Source organism: Salvia hispanica, chromosome 2 (genome assembly GCF_029641045.1).
Source record: "Salvia hispanica isolate PSC_SH4W2 chromosome 2, Shi_PSC_v1, whole genome shotgun sequence".
NCBI lineage: Eukaryota > Viridiplantae > Streptophyta > Magnoliopsida > Lamiales > Lamiaceae > Salvia > Salvia hispanica.
In genome coordinates this window covers 1,238,118-1,263,040 of record NC_142693.1, presented here as the reverse complement: position 1 = coordinate 1,263,040, position 24,923 = coordinate 1,238,118, and the positions used below count along the sequence as shown (strand labels likewise).

Sequence of the window (24,923 nt, the reverse complement as noted above, 5' to 3'; positions counted from 1 at the left end):
TCACATATTTTTTGAACATGATTATTTAATGTTCTACTTTACTTGTTAGTTAGGTTAGGTGATAGTAATTCCTTTAATTCCATAGTACTCCATCCGTCCCACATTTGGAGTCACTTATTGTTATGACTCGGGTTTTAAGAAAGAGTTGAAGTGTGTAATAAATTAAGTGAGATGGTGGAGTTGGTTGAAGGTGGGTTCCTTTTGACTTTTGATTTTTGTTTTGATTTATTTTAATGTAGATAATGACATTTTTATGTAATTTGATGAAAAATGGGGTAAAATTGAATGACCAAATATGGAAAATTCTAAAAGTGACTCTTAAACTGAGACGGATTTTTAAGGCAAAAAGTAACTCTTAATCTGGGACGGAGGGAGTATTTCACAAAATGTTTTTTATTCAATGTGGCTGATTCACTCTTACATTGCTTTGTTTACTTAATTGTGGTGAAGTATATATATAGTATTCGGTGTTTTCCACAAACTCCAAAGAAAACACAATTAACTTGAAATCTCAAATTCAAGTATAGGAATCTTATAATCAATCAAGATACGTGAGATTAACACATAAAATAAGAAAGAATGTGATTAATTAAACCAATAAGATAACTAATTTTATTCTGTTTTCCAAACAAAATTACACAGATTATTACTATTAGTTGTTGCACGGAGCAAGTGGAGCTCCACATAAACCAGGATTCCCAGCAAATGACGAAGCCGGAATCTTGATTTTATGCGGCGGAATCTTCCCACTCAACTGATTCCTCGAAACATTAAACTCATTGAGATTCTCAAGATTCAAGATTCCCACCGGAATCTCCCCAGACAGACTGTTTCCTTCGAGTTTCAGCACCCGAAGATACCCCAATTTCCCCAAAGATTCCGGAATCTTCCCTCCCAACGGATTATGCGAGAGAATGAGAGTGTCCAGAAATGCCATAACGCCCAAATCTCCGATTCCTGCGTCGATAGGGCCGGAGAAGCTGTTGTGTGAGAGATCAATGAAGTTGAAGCGGCCGAGGGGGTCGTCATCTGCCTTGGATAACAACGGCTTCATCCCCCCGGAGAGCATGTTGGAGTGTAGATCAAGACCGGTGAGGAGAGAGAGGTTCTGGATTTGATGAGGGAGTGAGGAGTGGAATTGGTTGTTGGAGAGGTTGAGGAAGGAGAGGTTTGTCATGTTTCCGATCCAGCCGGGGATTTCTCCGGTGAGGGAGTTGCCAGAGAGGTCGAGTGAGGAGATTGATGACGAGGATAGCCACTCGGGCAGCTGGCCGACTAGGCCTGTCTGCCCGAGGTGGAGGCTGAGGAGGGGAAGTGGTTGTAGCCATGGAGGAATGGTTTGGAGGGAGAGAGGGTTGGAGGAAAGGTCAAGGTATAGGAGGTGGCGGATGGTGGGAGGGATCGGGCCGGAAAGCCCGTTTTCAGATAGGTCTAGAGTGTATAGTAACTCGAGACTGGATAGGGTTGGTGGGATTTTTCCGGTGAAGGAGTTGTTGGAGAGGTATATGGATTCGAGGGCGGTCATGTTGCCAATGGTTGCGGGGATGTTGCCGCTAAGATTGTTGTTTACCATTTGCAGGGTTCGAACCCTTTGTAGGTTGCCAATGGAGTCCGGGATTGGGCCAGAAAGAGCGTTGTTAGACAGCACTATGAATTCGAGGGACTTCATGTTTCCGATGGATGTTGGGATGCTTCCGTTGAGGCGATTGTTGCTGAGTTCCAATACTATGAGATTGGATAGGTTTCCTATTGATTTTGGTATGGGCCCGGTTAGGTGGTTATTTGACAAGTCAAGGCGTTCGAGGTTTTGAAGCCTTCCAATGAATTCAGGCACATTTCCGCTCAAATTATTGTTGTGAAAATCGATGTATCTTAGCTCGAACATTGTGCCTATCAATGGTGGTATCGATCCAGACAACGTGTTTTCCCCGAGCCTGAGTTGGGAGAGAGATGTCATTTTCTTGAAAAGATTTTGGGGGATCGGGCCCGTGAGATGGTTTTTGCTTAGAGAGAGGCTTTGTAGTTGACTCAAGCCCTCAATAGAGATCGGGATTGATCCTTTGAGATCGTTTGACTCGAGAAACATGTAGCGCAAGTTAGTAAGCTTGCCTAATTCAGACGGGATGCGGCCCTTTACGTTCTTCAAATTGCCTAGATTGAGAACTTGAAGGGAAGAGAGATTCCCCAGAAACGGGGACAATGTTCCAGACACTGAGGTGTCCACGGGTGAATCGGAGTCAGAATAAAGCCCAGGACGGGTCAAATTGAGGACTCGACCCGTTAAAGGGTCACACACAATTCCCTCCCATGAAGTGCAACAATCTGTGTTAAAAATCCAAGAGTGAAGCAATTTCGAGGGATCAAAAGTGATTCCTTTCTTGAAATTGAGGAGCGCCTCTTTATCCGTCGGTTGGCAAGCTCGGGATTGTCGAATCCTGAACCCCAAGAAAATGGAGTGGAAGATGAAGAGGATAAGGAGGTATTTTGTTGAATAATTCGCCATTGAGAATTTGAAAAGAGGTGATTTGCCATAGAACTATATATAAATAAGGAAACGATACTATTATAAGTTGTGATATTGTGGCACCATAATTATAACGTGTGATGGGAGGATGTGGTTGCTTTAGTAATGATATTTTGTCTAAGTATTAATTTAAAATTTTTATTTTCTTGTTATATTTTATTAAAAAATAGAATTTTCATTTTAAGTTTTAATTTTTATTTACTTACAAGAAATATGGAACGGCAATAAGATTAATGGATGAGTGTTAATATGTTATTCAATTTTATACGCATTAAATTATAATACTATGATAGTATTATAAGTTAAATTATAATATGATATTATTATAAGTTAATACATACTATATAAATATTACTACATACTACGTTGACCTTCTAATTAACATGATACCATATAATTATTGTTTTATATTGATCTTAAATTCATTATGGAATTAAATTGATTTTTTATTTAATTCAATTGATTATATTAAGATATGAAATCATATAACTAAACAATTGAGGATTTATGTTATTTTTGGTATAATTGAACAACTATTGATTTCAATTGATCACGTATTCAACTCATTTTCATGTAATTGAATTATTAAATACGTTAACTAGTCATAAATTATTATAAGAGTCTATTTTATAACCTAGATATATAATTTATTTTGGATTTTAATATATTTAATGGATTTCAGTTAATTTTTCAATTACCTCGTTTATGTTTCACTTAAGAATAATATATTATATACTTTTAATATTGAAACTGTTGAAGAGATATCCCTGCAATCAAGGATGATCACCGAGAATAAGGGAATTGATCTTTTACCTTGTGTAAAATATTCTACTCATTAATTGTAACTTATCACAGGTAGCACATTTTATTAACTAATTTTTTGAATTATGGATGCGTTAATTCCAGTTTTAAGAGGTGTAATAGATGGCTCTAAACAAGATAAACGATTTATTTTACTTTCGAGTTTATTGAAGAGTGACACATTGCGAAAAGTTGAAGATTTTAGTTTGTAGTGACTAGGGGTGGCGAAACGGGTTACCCGCGGGTATCCGCACCCGATAAGTCGGGTACCCGTACCCATTTTAGCCAAATTTATTGTCCCAATACCCGCCCCGCGACATACCGGGATTACCCGATACCCGTGTCGGGTATCCCGTACCCGACATTGCGGGTACCCATACCCGACCCGAGATCCTAATAAAAAATTTGAAAACCATAATAACCGTCAATGTTCCCTAATTTACTTTATTAATATCGATGGTAAACGTTGAATAGATTGAGAATAAAAGTGAGGGGACACTTTATAGCTAATTCCAGTGAGTTTTCAATTGTATGTTCGTTGGAATATAAATGTTTTAGAAGAACTCTTAGATTATATAAAGTACTTCCATTATTCCCTCTTGATAGAGGCATTTCAATTTCTTTACTCATTTTAAAAATATAATAATAGAAATACTCTTCTCTACATTATTATCACTCTTACTTTATTTTTTCTCCGTGCTAACTATGTATTTTTAATTTTTCAAAATGAGTGCGTATATGGCTATTAAGTAAGTATTATTTAACTATTTACTTTTTTTCCTCCACTTTAACTATTTAAACTCTATTAATATGGAACGGAGAGAGTATTAAAAGATAGAATATAGCTAATACTAATAATAGCGGGTATTATCGGGACTAACGGGTATACCCGTGCGGGTAGTGGGTATACCCGCTACCCGCAAAACTCTAAAACACACTACCTGATCCCGCCCCATTTCCCATTATTATCGGGTAGCGGGTCGAAATGGGAATTACCCATTACCCGCTACCCATTTTGCCACCCCTAGTAATGACGATGTTGATGTTCCAATGTAGTGTATAAAGAAGTTTTTAAAAAATTACGAGTAACACCCCATTATATTCGTATATATTTTTAATCCTCCTGTAACTAAAATTATCACTCATTTTATATAGTACAACTTTCAATTATATTGATTTTATTTAATTAAAGAACCTTGCTTTCACCTTAGGGATATTTTTTTTTTTTATTTTCACATATTTTTTGAACATGATTAGTTAATGTTCAATTTACTTTAGTTAGGTGAGAGCCTTTCCTTTAAGTCCATGGAGCAAGTTAATATTTCACAAAATGAAATGTTTGTGATTCAATGTGGCTGATTCACTCTTACATTGCATTGTTTCAATCATTTTAAAACTCAAATTCAAGTATAAGAACCTTATAATCGATCAAGATATGTGAGATTAACAAATAAAATTAGAAAGAATGTGATTTTATTCTGTTTTCCATACAACCTTACGCACATTATTGCTATTAGTTGTTGCACGGAGCAAGTGGAGCTCCACATAAACCAGGATTCCCAGCAAACGACGAAGTCGAAAACCGGGATAGGGTTGGTGGAATTTTTCCGGTGAAGGGGTTGTTGGAGAGGTATATGGATTCGAGGGCGGTCATCTTGCCAATTGTTGTGGGGATGTTGCCGCTAAGATTGTTGTTTTCCATTTGCAGGGTTCGAACCATTTGTAGGTGGCCAATGGAGTTCGGGATTGGGCCAGAAAGAGTGTTGTGAGATAGCACGATGAATAAGAGGGACTTCATGTTACCGATGGATGGTGGGATGCTTCCATTGAGGCTATTGTTGCTGAGTTCCAATACTACGAGATTGGATAGGTTTCCTATTGATTTTCGTATGGGCCCGGTTAGCTGGTTATTTGACATGTCAAGGCACTCGAGGTTTTGAAGCCTTCCAATGGATTCAGCCACGCTTCCGCTCAAATTGTTGTTGTGTAAATCGATGTATCTTAGCTTTAGCATTGTGCCGATCGATGGTGGTATCGATCCAGACAACATGTTCTCCTCGAGCCCAAGTTCGGAGAGAGATGTCATTTTCTTGAAAAGATTTCGGGGGATCGGGCCTGTGAGATGGTTTGTGCTAAGATAGAGGCTTTGTAGTTGACTCAAGCCCTCAAAGGAGCTCGGGATTAGGGGTGAGCAAAAAAACCGAAAATCGAATATCCGAACCGAACCAAACCGAAATTTTGAAATTCGGTTCGGTTTTTTCGGTTTTTCGGTTCGGTTTCAAAAATACAAAAATTTCAGTTTTTCGTTTCGGTTCGGTTTGGGCGAAAAAAAACCCAAAAAATTGAATTTTATTTTAAATATATTATTATATATTTTTATTCTATTAATTTATTATATTATATCATATATATAATATATATTCTTTTAATATATTTTAATATAATAAATTATATATTAATATATTAATTCCACTCACATTTTATTATTAAAACTACTCCTATTATAAAAACTACTCCACCTGTTCCGTTAAAAATGAAATGTTTTCCTTTTTGGATTGTGCCATTAAAAATGAAACATTTCTTAAAATGGAAACATCTCTATCTCTATTTTCTCACCTCTCTTACTTTACTCTCTTTTCATTAACTCACAAAACAATACTACATAAAATCTTGTGATGATTCCAAAATGTTGTATATTTAATGAAAGAAGGGAGTAATATATAAAACTGGGGCTCATATTCTACTATTTTTTTTCAACCTTCTTTTTCTTTACCTTTCCTAAAATACAGACCAAAGTGGACAATTAATAAGGGATAGGAGTAAGTATTTATGAAAGTAAAATCTTTGACAAAATCTTTGGTCAACTATATGTACACGTAATGCTTAGACCGTTAGACATATACCATAGAAAGAGTTTATGACATAAACATTGATCATTATATACTCAAACTTACAATTAAAATAACTTCGAAAAATATAAATTTTGACAATATTAAACTAACATAAATAAAAAATTGAAAAATGTACTCATAGTCCTAACCCTAACCCTATAAAGATCTCTTGATATACTGATTAGTGATTACGCTATACCAAGAACCATTCATCCAATATTCAGACAAATAGCAATGAACAACGATGTGGCGATAGAGGTCCTCTTCCCTCTCGAGATTCAGAATTGTCTGCAAATTCTAGTGTGATGTCATCGATTCTCTACGTTTTTTAGAACTGCACCCTAAGCTATGTAACAACAATAACAACAATAACGACAACAACGACGACAAAATTGAAGAATGTGCACAACACTACATATCATATTATCCACAATATTTTACAAAATATTGCAATTAATTACACAATTCTTTAAAAGCAATTGATGTTGATGTATGATCTAAATTAAAGCATAAGCGCTGGAAGCCACCGATAGGCGTGAGTTATTCAAGCTTATACATAAGCAATTGGGTTAAATGATGATCAATATTTAACATAATAAAAGTAGAATTAGGGCTAAAATTAAGTGTTTGGCCCATAAATCAACCCTAACCCTAATTACCGCCGTCACTAATTATCCCTCTTTAAAAATTGACCACCATTAAATTTCATAGTATACCTCCTTCAATTCATTCACACACATAGCCATGAACTACGATGTGTTAACACTGATATTCTTGCGTCTTCCCCTGCAATCCCTTTTGATATTGAGAACTATCTGCAAATTGTGGCGTGACGTCATCGATTCTCAAGATTTTGGCAAACTGCACACTCAGCGGCGCAGCAACAACGGTCAAGGCCGGGAACATCTACAATGCTATTTTCAAGATAATGGTGAGAGTTTGAAACTATGTGTTGATTCCCTAGACAACGGAATCTCATTAAAATCGCATGACTTGCCCGTGTTCGACACGGACTATGTAAGGATAGCTGGGGCTGTTAGCGGTCTAATGTGCGTAAGCTCTTCTCGAGCTATGCAACCGATAGCCATATGCAATCCCGTTCTAGGTAAATTGAAGATTCTACCACGTTCACCCTCCTCCTCTTGTCACTCGCCTCAATGTATCATTCGCCACGAGGTTGGGTTTGGTTTCGATGGAGATTACAAAGTTGTGCAGCTGGTGTCGTGCCACCAGCACCCTTGTCTACAAGCAAACCTGTTTTCGAAAAGAACGAATTCTTGGAGGGAGTTGGCTGTCAATCAAGAATTGGTCATCGATAGCTCAATAATGTTATTGAACAAGAATGACCCATTTTCGTACTGGATATGGAGAAGGATGGATTCTTGGAGGGAGTTGGATATCAATCAAGAATTGGTCAATGATAGCTCAACAATGTTATTGAACAATAATGAGCCATTTGCGTACTGGAAAGGAGGATTGGGGGAGAAGAGAATCGTGCTAAGATTTGATATGAAGAATGAAGTGTTTCGGACAATCACATTACTGGATGAGATGGTTGCCTCTAGGTATGAGATTTTTGTAGCGAATCATTTGGTTCATCCGAAGGAGATTATTTCTGTATGTGTTTTAGAGGATGAGAGTAGGGTGAAGGTTTATGAGTCGACAGGGGAAGGGAGTGAGCTTATATGGATTCATGTGGTGAATAGGGATTCAACTAATTATTGTTCCCTTTATTATTGTAAACGATATTGTGTGGGTTTTAAGATGTTTCCTCCGAAGTTGGAATTGCTTTGTGATCCCAAGCGTAGTTCGACTATTATTGAGTATGAAAGAACCTTGCTTTTCCCTTAGGATATTTTTTTATTTTCACATATTATTTATCATGATTAAATTATGTTTTGTTTGATTAGTACGGTGATACTTTTTCATTTCCATGGTTGGTATTTCACAAAATGTTTGTTATTCAATGGGGCTGATTCATTATTTTGCTACTCCATTTCTTACTACATTGCATTGTTTACTTAATTGTGGCGAAGTATAAATGGTATTCGGTGTTTTCCAATTTCCATAACAAATGTTTGTTCTTCTGTTTACACGGTGAGATGGTGGTGGTTTATGAGTTGAGAGAGTTGAAGGGAGTGAGCTTATATGGACTCTTATGAAGAATGTGGAACAAAATGTTTTGTGGAATATGCTTCTTTGGAGGAGCGATGATTTTGCGTTGTTCAAGAAGCGTTATTGTGTGGTTTCGTGGTCGATTAATTTTATGTGACGTTGCTTGCGGATTGGGCTATTATTGAGTATGAAGGAAGCTCGGTTTCACCATATAATGCTCATGCTTTCGTGCTTAGTTTTTTTGTTCTGTTCTTTAAGGCCTTTATTTTGAGATTGCATATAGTCACATTTCTTTGTTGGTTTTACTCCCACTATAGGGTAAAATTAGTGTCTAGTTTATCTTTTTTATTAGTAGTAATATTCTACGTTAAATGTACTATACATATACTTTTTCGTGGGAACAAGGACAATTTTGTTGTTAATTTGAAACTGGCGGTGGAAATATTTGATAGTTCAGTTTTGGTATGTGAAAAAATTAGGAATTTGATGATAAAGATTGGACATTGGAGCATTGTAAATCGCTTGCATGTGGAACTATTCAATCGTGTGGTGCAGAAGTATACGGTTGGGTAGTAAAATTCAAAAGAAATGTAAAAATAATACTCATTAAAGTGGTACACTAAATATTCGAAACAAACCAAACTTATATTTAAAACTCGATTCGGTTTTAAAATTTTGAAAAATGACAATTTTTCGGCTCTATTCTTTTTTGATAAAAAAAAACCAAAATACCAAATTTTCTTTTAATATTAAATATAATAAATTATTCCTAAAAATAAAGTCTATTTGCGTTGATTTGTTTTAATAAATGTAAATGTACTATTAAGATTTTATAAAGATTGTAATTGTTAGGATATGTTAAATGGTTGAGATGATATAATTTATGTGTTAATAATGGAAAATTAATTTTCGGATTTTCAGTTTTTTGGATATATTGTAACATTCGGTTTTGTAATTTGGATTTCATGTTTTCAGATTTTTTCGGATATTTATAATATTTCGGTTTTTCGATTCAGATCGGTTTATATAGTTCGAATTTCAGTTTTTTTGGATTATGGCCCATGAGAGTAACCCTAACCCTAATTACCGCCGTTATTTTCCCAAACTCCTCAATTGATCACCATTTTTATCACCATGAAATTTCATCGGTACACTCACAAAGCCGTGAACAACGATGTGGTGTTGGAGATACTCTTGCATCTTCCCGTTCGATCCCTCTTGAGATTCAGAGCTGTCTGCAAATTCTGGTGCGACGCCATCGATTCTCAACGTTTTACAAAATTGCACATTGAGAGAGGTAACAAGGCTAGAGAGGCATGTCTACAACTTGCTTTATTGGGAAATTGTCGAAATTTGAGAGTGTCAATGAAGCTTTTAGACATGAGGAAGTCGTATGACTTGATGACTTATGATGCAAAGGGTTTAAGTAGAGTAGTCGGGGCGGTTAAGGGTCTAATCTGCATACGATGTTGTCGACCTTGGCTACCTCTGTCTATGTGCAATCCCTTCTTAGGAAAAATCAAGACTTTACCACTTTCTCCGGCCCTTTTTTCTCACTCATATCAATGTACCATTAGTCAGTATGTAGGAGTTGGATTCGACGATGAAGATTACAAAGTTGTGCAACTGCTGTCGTGTGTAGAGCACGGCCGTCTCCAAGCGAGTGTGTATTCGAGAAAGGCGAATTCTTGGAGGGAGTTGGGTATTGATCAAGAATTGCAGTTGGTTGGGCCGATAAAGTCGTTTGGCAAGAATGACTCTTTTGCGCATTGGGAAGCGCGGATAGGGGACGAGAGGGTTATAGTGAGCTTTGATATGAAGAATGAAGTGTTTCAGACCATCACAATGTCGGGTGGAGTACTTGAGTTGTTTTCAGACAAGCCATTGATTCTTGTAGTGTTGGATGAATTTTCGCTACTTTTGTTTGTTTTAGACAATGGAATGGTGAACGTTTTTGAGGCAAGAGGTGAAGGGAGTGAGCTTATATGGAATCATGCATCAACTTATTCTGAAATAATGCCTATTTGGAGAAGTGATGATTGTGTGGTTTTCAAGAATTGTGATTGTGGGGGTTTGAAGAAGTGTGATTGTGTGGCTTTGAGTAATGATAGTGTGGATTTCAAGAATTGTGATTGTGTGGTTTTAAGATTTTTGGGGAAGGATGATGTGGTTTTGTATAATTATCATGCTCGGAAATTCATCGGGCGTTTGAAGGTGCCTGCGTATTCGAATATCATTAAGCCTGCAAATTCGAATATTGAGTTGATTGAGTATCAAGGAAGCTTGGTTTCACCTTAGAATCCGTATTTCTGATCATTGGAAGAATAAGGAGTTGAATATTGAATAAGAAAGGTAAAACATGCGAAAGGAAGAAGAGAATAACTAACTATTGATCAGAATTTAAACGATCGGTTATGGATCATCGTAGATCTTTGTCAATGGTTGCAGCATTTCTGTTGCATCAACATATTTCTTAATATTTTTTCAAATATTGGATTGAATATATTAGAATCAGTGTTTCTTCTTTTCCTAATATTGCTTAAGGTTATTTATATAGTGGATTTGATTGGTATAAGATTCATACATGTTACATTTGTTCATGGTTAAGTACTTTGATGAAATGGCTTGTGCACAAAAGTGTTTGTCATTACTGGATTTTTAGTATTATGATGGTAAGTTTGTTAATTATCAATATATGTATGGGTTGCATAACCTCGTGAAACCAATTCAATTTGGATTTTAATGAGTCGATAAACTAGCTATTCGTTTTTTTTTCCTATCGTAACCCTCACTCCATCTTTTTTTCATCACATGATTATGATTCCTGGAATTCGATTTCGAATAAGAGTTTCAATTTGTGACAACGGTTGGAAAGAGGCGGAACCAAGGGTGAATTTCGGATTTGAGTTTAGGGAGAGTGAGCTTGCTCTTGGAGTAGAGCTAATGTGCATCGAAAAAGTTATCTACTATTGGCCCGTTTGTACAATTTCCACGCCAGCCATCGATAACAAACGGACTCAAGATCCAATCTATTGATGGGAAGGAAACATCACGCCAGCCATCGATAACAAACGGACTCAAGATCCAATCTATTGATGGGAAGGAAACATCGTGGTGACTCTTACCTTCAACCTATTAGTTGAATGGAAATATGGAAACACGTCTAATCTAATTGGTAGGTTGGATGGATGGAAATGAGTCTAATCTATTGGTTGTTCGAATAAGAGTTTCAATTTGTGACAACGGTTGGAAAGAGGCGGAAACAAGGGTGAATTTCGGATTTGAGTTTAGGGAGAGTCAGCTTGCTCTTAGAGTAGAGCTAATGTGCATCGAAAAAGTTATGTACTATTGGCCCGTTTCTACAATTTCCACGCCAGCCATCGATAACAAACGGACTCAAGATCCAATCTATTGATGGGAAGGAAACATCGTGGTGTTTGAAAAGGACGAATTCTTGGAAGGAGTTGGGTATTGATCAAGAAATGAAGTGTTTCAGTTAATCATGAGATGGTTAATGAGACAATCACATCACTCCTCCTACCTGGAGGAATGATGATGTTGGTTCCATTTATATTTATAGGGGACATTGGGTGAGTTTGGAAATGTTTCCTCCAAAGTTGGAATTGCTTCGTGTTTCTAATTGTCATTCGGATATCATTACGAAAGAACCTTGCTTTCACCTTAGGGACATAGTATTTCTTTATTATCACTTTTCATTATTTTGCTATTCGTTCTTACTACATTGCATCGTTTACTTAATATTGGTGAAGTAAATATGGTATTCGGTGTTTTCCACAACCTTATTATACTAGTACTAGTATTTATTCCCACACAATTTTGTTACATTCTCTTAGTGATCAAACTTGATTTATTCCAATGATCTCTCCTAGCAACGGAGATTAGGTCCAGGACTAACTCCGATTTGGCTACAGTAGCGTGTGTAGTAATTAACCCTAGCGGTCACAGTTGCCGGATTCCCGCCGTTGCATTCAAGATTTCCGTTGATGGCGCGGATAGTTGCCCCGAAGCCCTGCCCCGATGTGATAAGCAAGTGCACATTCTTCTCCCATAACCACAACGCGGTCTTGAATGAGATAATAGGGTCTCTAGCCACGAGATCTGGGTTGTTCAATCCGTCAAACCCTATGGCTCGGCCAGCTGGGCCGTAGTTGAAGTTCCAAGTGAGTTGTAACGGGCCTCGGCCATAATAGGACTGGCCCGGTGTGCAAGGCCACTGTCTATTGCTGCTGGCACAAAAGGTTCCACCGTTTATTTCCCGTGTGTAACAAAAGTCTGCATTGGAAACAAATTAACTTTATAAATTTTTTTTTTTACCAAACTTCATGATTTAAATGACTAGTAACTAAAAAAAAAATTTCAAACTTACGTCCCGTCTCATGTGTTACATGAGCGAAGAACGCTGCGATCTCCCGCTTAGCATTGTCGGTTGAGCCGGTGGTGCCGAACTGAGGATATGCCCTAATCGCCTGGAGGAAGGCGGAGCGTGTGTAGAAGCCCTTCCCGGCGCAGTCAGGCGGCGCCAGCCTAGCAATACCATTAAAAAAATTATCCGTCACTATGTTACTAACTACGGTTCCGTTACTTCCTCCCGGTGAACTACCGATACATGGCCCCGAACGGCAGCCATTTCCACAATGAGCGTCGCTGAAGCCGCAGTAGCCGAACTGGCTGCAGCATAGGTTGGGAGCACAGCCACAGTTCTGGCCGGAAACGTGTTTTCCGGTGGCCAGAAGGATAACAAGAAGAGTGTAGAGAGTAAGTGAACGTTTCATGTTTGGAGATAATTAAGTGAGAAATTGTTGTTTTGGTGTGGTGAAGAAAGAAGGGATTGAGGGTATTAATAGGTAATATTAATACCAAAACGTTAAGGGAATTGGTCTTAATTTTAGATTATGAGGCTATAACCAATATAATGAAATAAACCTACCTCTATTTAATTGAATTAATTGATTTATAGGTGGTGGAAAGAGTACTATATCTAGGAGTAAACCCTATACCTTTTCAAATTTCAAAGCATAATTAATTAAATTATTTGATCTGTTAGCAGCCAATGACTGATTGATTAAAATGTCAACTATTCATTATATTCTTGATAATTCCTTGTTTACCACAACTTAGCAGCCAAAGATCTGATTGATTAACACACAACATAAAAATAACACAACTTATTTTGTGATCTTTTGCCAAATAGCGTTTCCTCCGTCCTAAAGTAGATGTTACTTTTTTCTTTTCAGTTTGTTCCACAAAAGATGTCACATAATCTTTTTTGAAAAAAGTTTCTCCAACATCAATATATAAAAATATATTTTCTAAAATCTCATATCATCACGTGACATCTATTACGAGACTTGATAGAGTATAATTTAAAATTTATTTAGCATCTTTCCTTTAAAGTTTATCTTCACTTTCACACATTTATAATTAAAAACAAACATGTCTCACTATTGTATACTCCTTATCTATATTGTTCTTTTTATGTTACTCGAACATCGTGTTATGGATTTTGAAGTACCCTTCTCTGAGGAAACACTATCACTCATAACACTCATATTTTACTATTACTACTACTATATAAAATAGTTTCACCTTCCTAAGGAAATAAAAGAATGATAAAATATTTTATTTCCTGATCATTCTTAACTATGATAAAATATACAAAAAGATATATAGAAATAAAAAAAAAATCCTAAAAATCCTAACAACTAATTAAGTAAAATAAATCAAATTCAGATTGCCATAAATAAAATATGGAGATTATCAACTCACTTTCGGAAAAAAAATAAAATGTAGGACGTAATCTGTCAACCCCCACAGTTGTACTCCCTCGGTCCCGCCGTATGGACGTAATCCTTTTAGGTACGACATGTAATTAAGAAAATGATGTTCGGAGAGTTAAGTCGAGAGAGCATTACATAGAGGAGTGAGGTGTAAATAAAGTAAAGAGAGAATAAAGTAAAAGAGGAATTAATTGTGTTATATTTTGACAAAATAGAAAATGATTCACTTAAGATAGGACGTCCAAAAAACAAATACGAGTCACTTGTAGCAGAACGAAAGGTATGATATTTTTAGTATTTTAGTAATGTTTTATTTTAGTGGTAGTAGTAAGCAAGGATTAATCTAGATATTACAGAAAAAATTGTTGACTTGGTCAATGAGTCTTTGGCTGCTGAGAACAAATTTAATTTGGCAGCTAAGAGCTCATTAATTTTATTTATTACGATGAAGAATGAGCCAAGCCTAAGTGTGCTAGGGATATAATTAAACTTGAATTTTGATTATATTCGAACTAATTAAAATAGAAAGTAGGTTTTGTATTTGTTTCTTTCGTCAAGCCAATTTCATTATATTTTACTCATGACATTATCAACATACTCCATTAAAATAATTAATTGAAATTCTAACGTAAATTATCACACTATTATTGGCATTCATCAAATTTCAAAAGTAAACTTTTCCCTTCTTAATTGTCCATAATTTCCAAGCCTCAAAACATCTTGTTTTTACACTATAAATACTCATCCATCCCTACCTTCTTCACCACACCAAAACAACAATTTCTCACTTTTGATTATCTCCAAACATGAAACTTTCTCTCACTCTCTGCACCCTTCTCGCTCTCCTTCTGGCCACCGGAACACACGTTTCCGGCCAGAACTGCGGCTGTGCTCCCAACCTCTGCTGCAGCCAGTTCGGCTACTGCGGCTCTGGCGACGCTTATTGCGGCAATGGCTGCCGTTCGGGGCCGTGTTTCGGTGGTTCACCTGGAGGAAGCAACGGAGTCGTGGTTAGCAACGTAGTGACGGATAATTTCTTCAACGGGATCGCTAATCAGGCCCCGGCTGGCTGTGCCGGGAAGGGCTTCTACACACGCGCCGCCTTCCTCCAGGCGATTAGGTCGTATCCTCAGTTCGGAACCACCGGCTCCGCTGAGAATGCTAAGCGGGAGATCGCGGCGTTCTTTGCTCATGTCACGCATGAGACCGGACGTAAGTTCATACTCCCTCTGTCTCACTCTAAGTGACACATTTTCTTTTTTTCCTTGATGACTAACTTTAGTTGACACATTTTCTAAAACAAAAATATTATTATCTCTGGCTGGAGTCCTCTCTACTTTATCATATGTCCACAAAAACGGATAAAATCTCGTGTTGAATATGAAATGCTCCACCGTGGAATGGAGGGAGTAATTTTTATTACGGATAATAGTTATTCAAATCATGAAGTTTGATAAAATTCTGGTCTTTCAGTATATTGTGATTTTAATTAATTTACAATACCTAGAATTCAATATTTTTAGGTCCCATTCGGTATCATAGTCTACAGAATTAAAATTAGAGCCTTTAGTTTCAATTTCATCACAAGTAGATAATTGAAATATTAAATAGTTATAAAATTGTATTACTTCACACACTACTACACACACACAAATAATTTCTTCAAATTCAATTCCATCTAATTCCAATTTTGTGTACCGAACAACTCATAAAATATATTTAGTTTCAAAATTTTACAATACTAGTACTCCCTCCGTCCCACAAAGATAGTCCCACTTTGACCCGGCACGAGTTTTAAGAAATATAATGAAAATTGAGTTGAAAAAGTTGGTGGGATGTGGGTCCTACTTTTAAAGTATTAGTTTTATAATATAATGTGAGTATGAATGAGTTGGTGGAATATGGAGTATACTACCAAAAATGGTAAAAGTGAAATGAGACAAACTTTGTGGGACGGACGAAAATGAAAAAATGAGACAATCTTTGTGGGACGGAGGGAGTACTATATATCATAAATTCAAGAAAATTGATCGATTTCATTTGTGTCCCATGCAGACTTTTGCTACACACGAGAGATAAATGGGCAATCCCGAAACTATTGTGACAGCAACAACAGACAGTGGCCTTGCGTACCTGGCCAGGGCTATTACGGTCGAGGCCCGATTCAAATCTCTTGGAACTACAACTATGGCCCGGCTGGCCGAGCCATAGGGTTTGACGGATTGAACAACCCGGATATCGTGGCTAGAGACCCTATTATCTCATTTAAGACCGCGTTGTGGTTCTGGATGAACAATGTGCACTCGCTTATCATATCCGGGCAGGGCTTCGGGGCGAGTATCCGCGCTATCAATGGAAATCTTGAATGCAACGGCGCGAATCCAGCTACCGTGACCGCTAGGGTTAATTACTACACGCGCTACTGCAGCCAAATCGGAGTTAGTCCTGGCCCTAATCTCCGTTGCTAGGCGAGGAGTGACCATTGGAATAAATCAAGTTTGATTAATAAGAGAATGTAATAAAACTACGTGAGAATAAATAAATGTTTGTGTATTATTAATAAAATATTGAAATAATATGTCCTTGTTGACCTACTTCAATATTACATTGGATGTCATATTGTGTTGCACAGCCCAAAGACCATTCCGTATTAAGAAAAATTAATTCAAACAATGCCTCAAAACAATACTAGAAAAAATACTTAAAAAGTAGATACATAGGAATCATATGTTTATAGATACAGAGTTTGTAACAATTTTTCCTGAAACCTATCATTCCAGAAGCATCCTAATCATAACCAAACATACATGCTATTACAGTGATTCAAGCACACCTACAACCTCGGACATTTTTGGTCTTAATCTTGGTTCTACACTCAGACATTGCAGACATATCTTGGCAACTTTACATGCTTCTTTGGGAGGGTATTTACCCTTTAATCTACAATCCACTATCTGTGGAAGTTTGTTTTTGCTACACAAATAAGGTTTTGCCCAATTGATCAGATCACGCTCTTCTACAGGCCGCTTAGAGTCGAAAACTCGAAGCCCTGTCATTAATTCAAGCAAAACGGCTCCAAAACTATACACATCACATCTCGTGGTCAAGAGACCTGTTCATGAAAAAACAGAAGCCTTCAGAGAGAGCTAAGCTAGTAGCTAGACTTAGTAACTAACTATGTTTGGAGATGTAATTGAAGCTCAGCAAAATATTTGAGCCCAGTTTGGGCGCAAGGTGTAGATAGAAACTAGAAACGAAACAAGCTGAGTGTGAGCTGAAGCCTAGTTTGTTTGGTTTACAGCTCTGATCATTCTTTTCAACTAGTAGTAATTAGACGAGGAGTAGAGATGCAAGAACCTGTTACCACATACTCCGGAGAAGCATTTCCTTTTTCCATGTACTCCAGAGAAGCATATCCTGCTGGCATGTACTCCGGAGCAGCATATCCATATGTACCCATAACTCGAGTGAATAAATGAGGCGTGTCACCAGTAGGGCCATCTCTTGCAAGGCCAAATCCTGACAACTTGGGATTAAAGTCCTGCAATCCTCAATCAGAACCAAAAATTAGTTTGGATTGTCTACGAGAACAACTTAGAAAAAAAAAAAAAAACACCAGAGTACTTAAAAAAACTCTGCCAAACTTACGACATCTAAAAGAATGGTACTACTCTTAATATTTCGATGTATGACTGGTATTTCCAAGTCATGTAAGAAGGCAATAGCTCTTGCAGTTCCTCTAGCCACTTTGACTCTTGTTTCCCAACTAAGGGAGTTACGCCCTCCTATGGAAACACAAGAATAGACATTTATGAACATCAAAATCCACGTTGTAAAGTGTAACTCATTGATCGTAACAGATATGTGCATATTTTGTTAGTTCCTTTTCAATAGAATATGTTTTCCTTTTTGAGTTGTCTCATACACTATAATCTTGCTCATTTAAATAATCGTTCTAAAATGGGACAGAGGGAATACTGAGTTTTCTATTAGGCCAATCTTCAAGAGGAAACATCTCCTAACAATATTTACTTAGAAAATAGTTAGATGTCAAGGCAGTCAATCAACTATCAAGTATGCCAAATTTACTTGTGAACAAGTGGTTGTCCAAGCTTCCTTTGCGCATAAACTCATACACCAGAAACCTGTGGTCTGCGTTGCAGCTATATCCTATAAGTTTGATCAAATTCGGGTGATGGAGTTCACTCAAATAATATATTTCATCCTGCAACATTTTTGTATAGTTGGTAAACATTACACTGTACAACAAAGAACTAAAGAGAAGTTAGGGGAAGAAACACCGACCAGAAACTCCCTTTTCCCTTCATAACTTTCAATATACATCTTCTTGATAGCAACGATAATTCCACATCCAGGCTTCGTTGCAGTAAGATGGTGTTCATGGACCCATCCTTTATACACAAAACCAAATGCACCTTCCCCCAACAACATGTCCGGGCGAAAGTTTCTGGTAGCATTTCTTAACTCTTCATACTCTATGGCCATCACGTTACGGAAGAATAATGTTTCCAGACTAGAAAGATCTGCCGGATCACGCCTCTCGCCAGAATTTCTACAATCTTATCAAGATCACAAGAGAATTTTTAAAAATGTGATCAGATATGAAGGCATAAAAACTTCAGAATTCTAGACTGTATGAATGGACTAAAAATTGCTCATTAACATGAGGAATATAAGTTAAGAATTGACAATCTTCCATGAGAATGGAATTTCGTGACTTGGCAAACACTAGATTCTTAGAAGCGCTAATTAAGTACTCCCTCCATCCCATAATAGATGTCACATTTTCCTTTTTAATTTGTCATATAAAAGATGTCACATTTCCTTTTATCAAAAAAACTCCCTCTCACATTAATGTAAGTACGTATTATTTTTTTCTCTCCACTTAACACATAAAACAATACTCCTAAAATCCCATGCCATTCACAAGTGTGTCATCTATTATGAGATGGAGGCGTACAATTTATGAAGATATGGTGCGAGAAACATTTTCAATTTTCACCGGCAATTTTACATTTTAGCTTGACCAAACTATGATTCAAGAGCTGAACTATAAACCAAACACAGGTTAAATGCCCAATTAAAAATTAAAAAAAAAAAAAAAAAAAAAAAAAAAAACAAAAAAAAAAAAAATCTTTGATCCATTAAACAATAATACTCCCTCCGTCCCAATAAATATGAAACGTTTGCTTTTCGGCACAAGATTTTATGTAGTGTTGTTTTGTGAGTTAAAAAGAGATAGTAAAGTAAGAGATAGGGAAAAGTAGAGATAAAGTTATTTCTATATTAAGAAACGTTTCATTTTTAATGGTAAAACCCAAAAAGAAAAACGTTTCATTTCTGGTGGGACATAGGGAGTACTCCCTCCGTTTCACCATAGTTGAGTCATTTTACCATTTCGGGAAGTTTCTTCATAGTTGAGTCATTTCCATATTTGATAACTTTTTTCTCTTTCTTACTTTACTCTCTCCTACTTTATTCTCTCTACTTTATTCACTTTACTTTATTCTCTCTACCTTTTCCTCTCTCTTACTTTTTTATCTATTTATTAAACATATCCAACGTTCATTTCTAAAACTCTGTGCCCGAAAGTTCCGCCTCAACTATAGCGAAACGGAGGGAGTACAAATTAATGCTTGTAGTTAACAGTAAAACAGTCAAATTTGCAGTGACATATGGACAAAACAATACAGAAATTAAAAGTAAAAATAAAAAATGTTTAATTACCATTTCTGAAATCTCGGACAAAAGGATTAAAGCTGAAACTGGAACAATAAGGATTATAGCTGAAACTGGAACGACAACTGAAATCAGCTGAAGTGGCTGAGCTGCTGAAGCTTTCACAAAGGGCAAGTCGGCGGTCTTCCTCTCTTCGTAAAACAGCTCCGACCAACCTCTCCCACCCATCGTAAATCCTCGACATTTTCTAAAAATTGTCACACAAATATGGGATTTCTGGTAGAAGTATCATTGATTGGCATCTTTTTTTTTGCTTTCCGTTTTTAGCTTAAAATATTGCATGCACTAACCAATTTTTAAATTTAAAAATTATTCCTTTTCCTTACTTTTGACCATCGCTGAATTAAAAATTTTAAAGCGATTTTTGTAATGCGCTTTATAAAATTTTCCACTGACCGTTATTTCCGCGAAATTTAAACTAGGAGGGAAATATTATATGCATTTCATGAGACATGAGATGAAATGGAGAGGTCTCCAGTCATATACTCTCTCCGTCCCACAAAGATAGTTCCACTTTGACCCGGCACGAATTTTAAGAAATGTAATAAAAGTGAGTTGAAAAAGTTGGTGGGATGTGGGTCCTACTTTTAAAGTATTAGTTTTATACTCCCTCCGTCCCCCATTAAGAGTCACACTTTTCCATTTCGGCATGTCCCCAATTAAGAGTCACACTTCATTTTTACCATAAATGGTAGTAGGTCCCACATTCCACTAACTCACTTCACTCATATTTTATTATAAAACCAATATTAAAAATGTGGGTCCCACAATCCACTAACTTTTTCAATCAAACTTTTCTTTACATTTCTTAAAATCTGTGCCCGGTCAAACTGTGACTGCTAATGGGGGACGGAGAGAGTAATAAAATGTGAGTAAGAATGAGTTGGTGTAATATGGGGTCCACTACCAAAAATGGTAAAAGTGAAATGGGACAAACTTTGTGGGACGGACTGAAATGGAAAAATGAGACTATCTTTGTGGGACGGAGGGAGTATATAAAAAACATTGAAAATAATTTACTCACGGTGGGAATTTAATCTGTGACCTCGACCTCTCATTCGCTATTCTGAACTAGTAGTCCAAGGATGTCGGAGGATGCTGGTGAGGATTTGGAAGCTGAGTGGATAGGTGGTAATGACATTTATAGTTCTGGTTTAGACGAAGAAGTACTGTTTGGGCAAAGATGATCATGCTATTATATTTCATTCATCATGTACTTGATTGAATGCATAACATTTGATGTGTTTGATTTACTGTTAAATAAATTTCTATTAGCCTATATAATAGCATGAGACTAATGTTAAAAGTGTAAAAAGAGAAATTGCAAACTCTGTTGCTTCTATCCGGCAGATTTGTCAAAACTGGCCCGACCCAAGATTGTTCGAGCCATGGTCATTTTAGGGAGGGTCTCAATCTGAGCTTTCTCCAACCACAAAAAGTACTATTAGAGTGTGTTAGTATGCATACTTGAACTGTGCATTATATGTCATTCTATATTTTAACTTTCATTTGTTACTTGAATATTTAACCTCTATTTGATGTTACTATTGTAGTTTCATATGACGAGGGTAGTTATAATACTCACTAATTTCAATAAAATAAAACCAAACAAGACTTGGGAATAATATCTAAATTGATGAAAAGTCAAAGCCAATTTATTCTAATATGCATACTTTCTCTGGCATTTGCATAGTGACTTCCGATTCATCTAAATTGCTGAAAAGTTGATAGGGACATTCATTTCTATTTCGCAGCAATTTCTGAGAAGAAAGCTATCAATTTTAGTTGAATTTGCATTACATTGCATTTGCATTGCATTACATTGAATTTCAGAAGAAAGACCATTCCGTATTAAGAAAAATTAATTCAAACAATGCCTCAAAACAATACTAGAAAAAATACTTAAAAAGTAGATACATAGGAATCATATTTTATAGATACAGAGTTTGTAACAATTTTTCCTGAAACCTATCATTCCAGAAGCATCCTAATCATAACCAAACATACATGGTATTACAGTGATTCAAGCACACCTACAACCTCGGACATTTTTGGTCTTAATCTTGGTTCTACCCTCAGACATTGTACACATATCTTGGCAACTTTACATGCTTCGTTGGGAGGGTATTTACCCTCTAATCCACAATCCACTATTCGTGATAATTTTTTTTTGTTACTCAAATAAGGTTTTGCCCAATTGACCAAATCACGCTTTCCTACAGGCCGCTTAGAGTCGAAAACTCGGAGCCCTGTCATTAATTCAAGCAAAACGGCTCCAAAACTATACACATCACATCTCGTGGTCAAGTGACCTGTTCAAGAAAAAACAGCAGCCTTCAGAAAGAGCCACATCAGTAGCTTGTTTGGTTTACAGGTCTGATCATTCATTTCAACTAGTAACTAGACGAGGAGTAGAGATGCAAGAACCTGTTGCCATGTACTCCGGAGCAGCATATCCATAAGTACCCATAACTCGAGTTGATAAATGAGTCCTGTCACCAGTAGGACCATCTCTTGCAAGGCCAAATCCTGACAACTTGGTGTTAAAGTCCTGCAATCCTCAATCAGAACCAAAAATTAGTTTCGATTGTCTACAAGAACAGAATACTTAAAAAAACTCTGCCAAACTTACGACATCTAAAAGAATGTAGCTACTCTTAATATCTCGATGTATGACTGGCACTTCCAACTCATGCAAGAAGGAAATAGCTCTTGCAGCACCTATAGCCACTTTGACCCTTGTTTCCCAATTAAGGGAGTTATGCCCTCCTACCGAAACACAAGAATTGACATTTACGAACATCAAAAGAGGGAATACTATTTTATCTATTAGGCCAATCTTCAAGACGAAACAATTCCTAACAATATTTATTTAGAAAATAGTTAGATGTCAAGTATGCCAAATTTACTTCTGAAGAGATGGTTGTCCAAGCTTCCTTTGCACATGAACTCATATACCAGAATCCTGTTGTCTGCATTGAAGCTATAGCCAATAAGTTTGATCAAATTCGGGTGACGGAGTTGACTCATATAACGTATTTCATCCTGCAACATTTTTGAATGGTTGTAGGTAAACATTACACTATACAACAAAGAACTAAAGAATAGTTAGGGGAAGAAACACAGACCAGAACCTCCCTATTCCCTTCATAACTTTCACTATACATCTTCTAGATAGCAACACTAATCCCATATCCAGGCTTCATTGCGGTAAGATAATTTTCATGGATCCATCCTTTATAAACACGACTAAACGCCCTTTCCCCCAACAACTTGTCCCGGTGAAAGTTTTTGGTAGCTTTTTTCAACTCTTCATACTCTATGGCCATCACGTTACGGAAGAATAATGTTTCCAGACTAGAAAGATCTGCCGGATCACGCCTCTCGCCAGAATTTCTACAATCTTATCAAGATCACAAGAGAATTTTTAAAAATGTGATCAAATATGAAGGCAGACATACTTCAGAATTCTAGACTGTATGAATGGACTAAAAATTGCTCATTAACATGAGGAATATAAGTGAAGAATTGACAAACACTTGATTCTGCTGATTACAATTTATTACCACATCTTCAATTTATGAAGATATGGTGCGAGAAACATTTTCAAATTATCACCGGGAAATTTTCAATTTTAGTCTTCACCAAACTATGATTCAAGAACTGAACTATAAACACAAACACGGGGTAAATGCACAGTTAAAAAAAAGCAGTAAAATTTGCAGTGAGATTAAGAATAAAAATAAAAATTGTTACATTACCATTTCTGAAATTTTGGACGAAAGGATTAAAGCTGAAACTGAAACTGAAACGAGAAGTGCTTGAGCTGCTGAAGCTTTCACAAAGGGCAAGTTGGCGGTCTTCCTCTCTTCTTAAAACAGCTCCGACCAACCTCTCCCACCCATCGTAAATCCTCGACATTTTCTATAAACTAGTGTTATCACCCGTACTATGCACATCATCAATGATTTTCAAATGATGAAGAAAAATATCATTGAGTGGCAACTTTTTATTCACTGTTTTTTTGCTTTTGTCGGCCAATCCTTTTTCTGAACACATTTTTGGGGAAGGCAATCGTATAATTTTTTTTTTCTCTTCTTTTTGTCATTACACAAGGCAATTGTAGTACTTGTTATGCTTTTTTTTTAGCTTAATATTGCATGCACATTTTAAATTATTAAATTTTTCCTTTTCCTTTTCCGTTTCCATATAAAATTTTCACTAACCGATTTACTAATAACTTGGTTCAAACCTGAAGAGAGATGCTGTCGTCTGTCGCGAGACCAAGACAACCGGGAGAGGCTGGTGGCGGAGAAAAGTCAACTGATGCTTTTAGTTATGGAGTATTTCTTCTTGAGCTCATCACAGCTTGTGGTGCCAATGATAGTGATGTGGTTTCACTTAATATGGTGAGTCTTGGCCTTCAAATCATTCTAGTAATATTCTGCTAAGATAGGTTATGTTTCTCCAAAATATGTTCATAGCTCAAGAGTTTGGATTTGCGGCCATCATGTAAATATGTTCATAACGAATATTGAGATGAATTCAAGGAATACATTTCTATTTCATGTTTAAAGTACTACCTCCGTTCCCCAAATTTAAACATACTTTGACCCGACACGGGTTTTAAGAAATGTAATGAAAAATAAGTTGAAAAAGTTGGTAGGATGTGAGTCCACTTTTAAAATATTACTACCTCTGTCCCTGAAAATTTGATACATATTACCATTTCGGTCTGTCCCTGAAAATTTGATACACTTCACTTTTATCATTTTTGGTAGTGGACCTCATATTCTACTAACTCATTCCTACTCACATTTTATTATAAAACTAATACTTTAAAAGTAGGACCCACATTCCACCAACTTTTTCAACTCACTTTTCATTACATTTCTTAAAACCCGTGTCGGGTCAAAGTGTAGCAAATTTTGGGGGACGGGGTAGTAGTTTTATAATAAAATGTGAGTAGGAATGAGTTAGTGGAATATTGTCCACTACCAAAATGGTAAAAGTGAAGTGTGTCAAATTTTCAGG

The 24,923-nt window shown here is 36.5% G+C and overlaps 4 protein-coding genes and 1 pseudogene across 4 annotated transcripts; 1 reads left to right on the top strand and 4 right to left on the bottom strand.

The window, feature by feature from the left end:
* Positions 1–652: 652 nt before the first annotated feature.
* Positions 653–2,503, bottom strand: LOC148931335 (uncharacterized). Its single transcript, XM_089064322.1, has one exon. The coding sequence runs from the start codon at positions 2,501–2,503 to the stop codon at positions 653–655; it is 1,851 nt and encodes a 616-aa protein (XP_088920448.1).
* A 9,588-nt stretch (positions 2,504–12,091) lies between these two features.
* On the bottom strand, positions 12,092–13,142 carry LOC125196859 (chitinase 4-like). Its single transcript, XM_048095519.2, has 2 exons — positions 12,719–13,142; positions 12,092–12,624 (listed from the first exon to the last, which is right to left on the bottom strand). Exons 1-2 carry the CDS (start codon positions 13,122–13,124, stop codon positions 12,218–12,220), a joined length of 813 nt encoding a protein of 270 aa, XP_047951476.2. The 5' UTR covers positions 13,125–13,142; the 3' UTR covers positions 12,092–12,217.
* Positions 13,143–14,912: 1,770 nt separating this feature from the next.
* LOC125202046 (chitinase 5-like) lies at positions 14,913–16,705 on the top strand. The gene is made up of 2 exons (XM_048100359.2): positions 14,913–15,341; positions 16,185–16,705. Exons 1-2 carry the CDS (start codon positions 14,936–14,938, stop codon positions 16,595–16,597), a joined length of 819 nt encoding a protein of 272 aa, XP_047956316.2. The 5' UTR covers positions 14,913–14,935; the 3' UTR covers positions 16,598–16,705.
* Positions 16,706–16,859: 154 nt separating this feature from the next.
* Positions 16,860–20,073, bottom strand: LOC148931334 (receptor-like cytoplasmic kinase 176). Its single transcript, XM_089063417.1, has 6 exons — positions 19,878–20,073; positions 18,435–18,709; positions 18,219–18,354; positions 17,778–17,914; positions 17,487–17,670; positions 16,860–17,241 (listed from the first exon to the last, which is right to left on the bottom strand). The coding sequence occupies exons 1-6, from the start codon at positions 20,071–20,073 to the stop codon at positions 16,943–16,945; spliced, it is 1,227 nt and encodes a 408-aa protein (XP_088919543.1). The 3' UTR covers positions 16,860–16,942.
* Positions 20,074–21,902: 1,829 nt separating this feature from the next.
* Positions 21,903–23,810, bottom strand: LOC125207576 (putative serine/threonine-protein kinase PBL10; annotated as a pseudogene).
* Between the last annotated feature and the right edge of the window lie 1,113 nt (positions 23,811–24,923).

Coding starts and splice junctions, on each gene's coding strand:
- LOC148931335 (XM_089064322.1), bottom strand. CDS start 2,503: ATGGCGAATTATTCAACAAAATACCTCCTTATCCTCTTCATCTTCCAC.
- LOC125196859 (XM_048095519.2), bottom strand. CDS start 13,124: ATGAAACGTTCACTTACTCTCTACACTCTTCTTGTTATCCTTCTGGCC. Junction 12,625..12,718: donor TGTAACACATGAGACGGGAC/GTAAGTTTGAAA, acceptor TTTCCAATGCAG/ACTTTTGTTACACACGGGAA.
- LOC125202046 (XM_048100359.2), top strand. CDS start 14,936: ATGAAACTTTCTCTCACTCTCTGCACCCTTCTCGCTCTCCTTCTGGCC. Junction 15,342..16,184: donor TGTCACGCATGAGACCGGAC/GTAAGTTCATAC, acceptor TGTCCCATGCAG/ACTTTTGCTACACACGAGAG.
- LOC148931334 (XM_089063417.1), bottom strand. CDS start 20,073: ATGTCGAGGATTTACGATGGGTGGGAGAGGTTGGTCGGAGCTGTTTTA. Junction 18,355..18,434: donor AAGGGAAAAGGGAGTTTCTG/GTCGGTGTTTCT, acceptor AAAATGTTGCAG/GATGAAATATATTATTTGAG. Junction 17,242..17,486: donor TCCGGAGTATGTGGTAACAG/GTTCTTGCATCT, acceptor TTTCATGAACAG/GTCTCTTGACCACGAGATGT.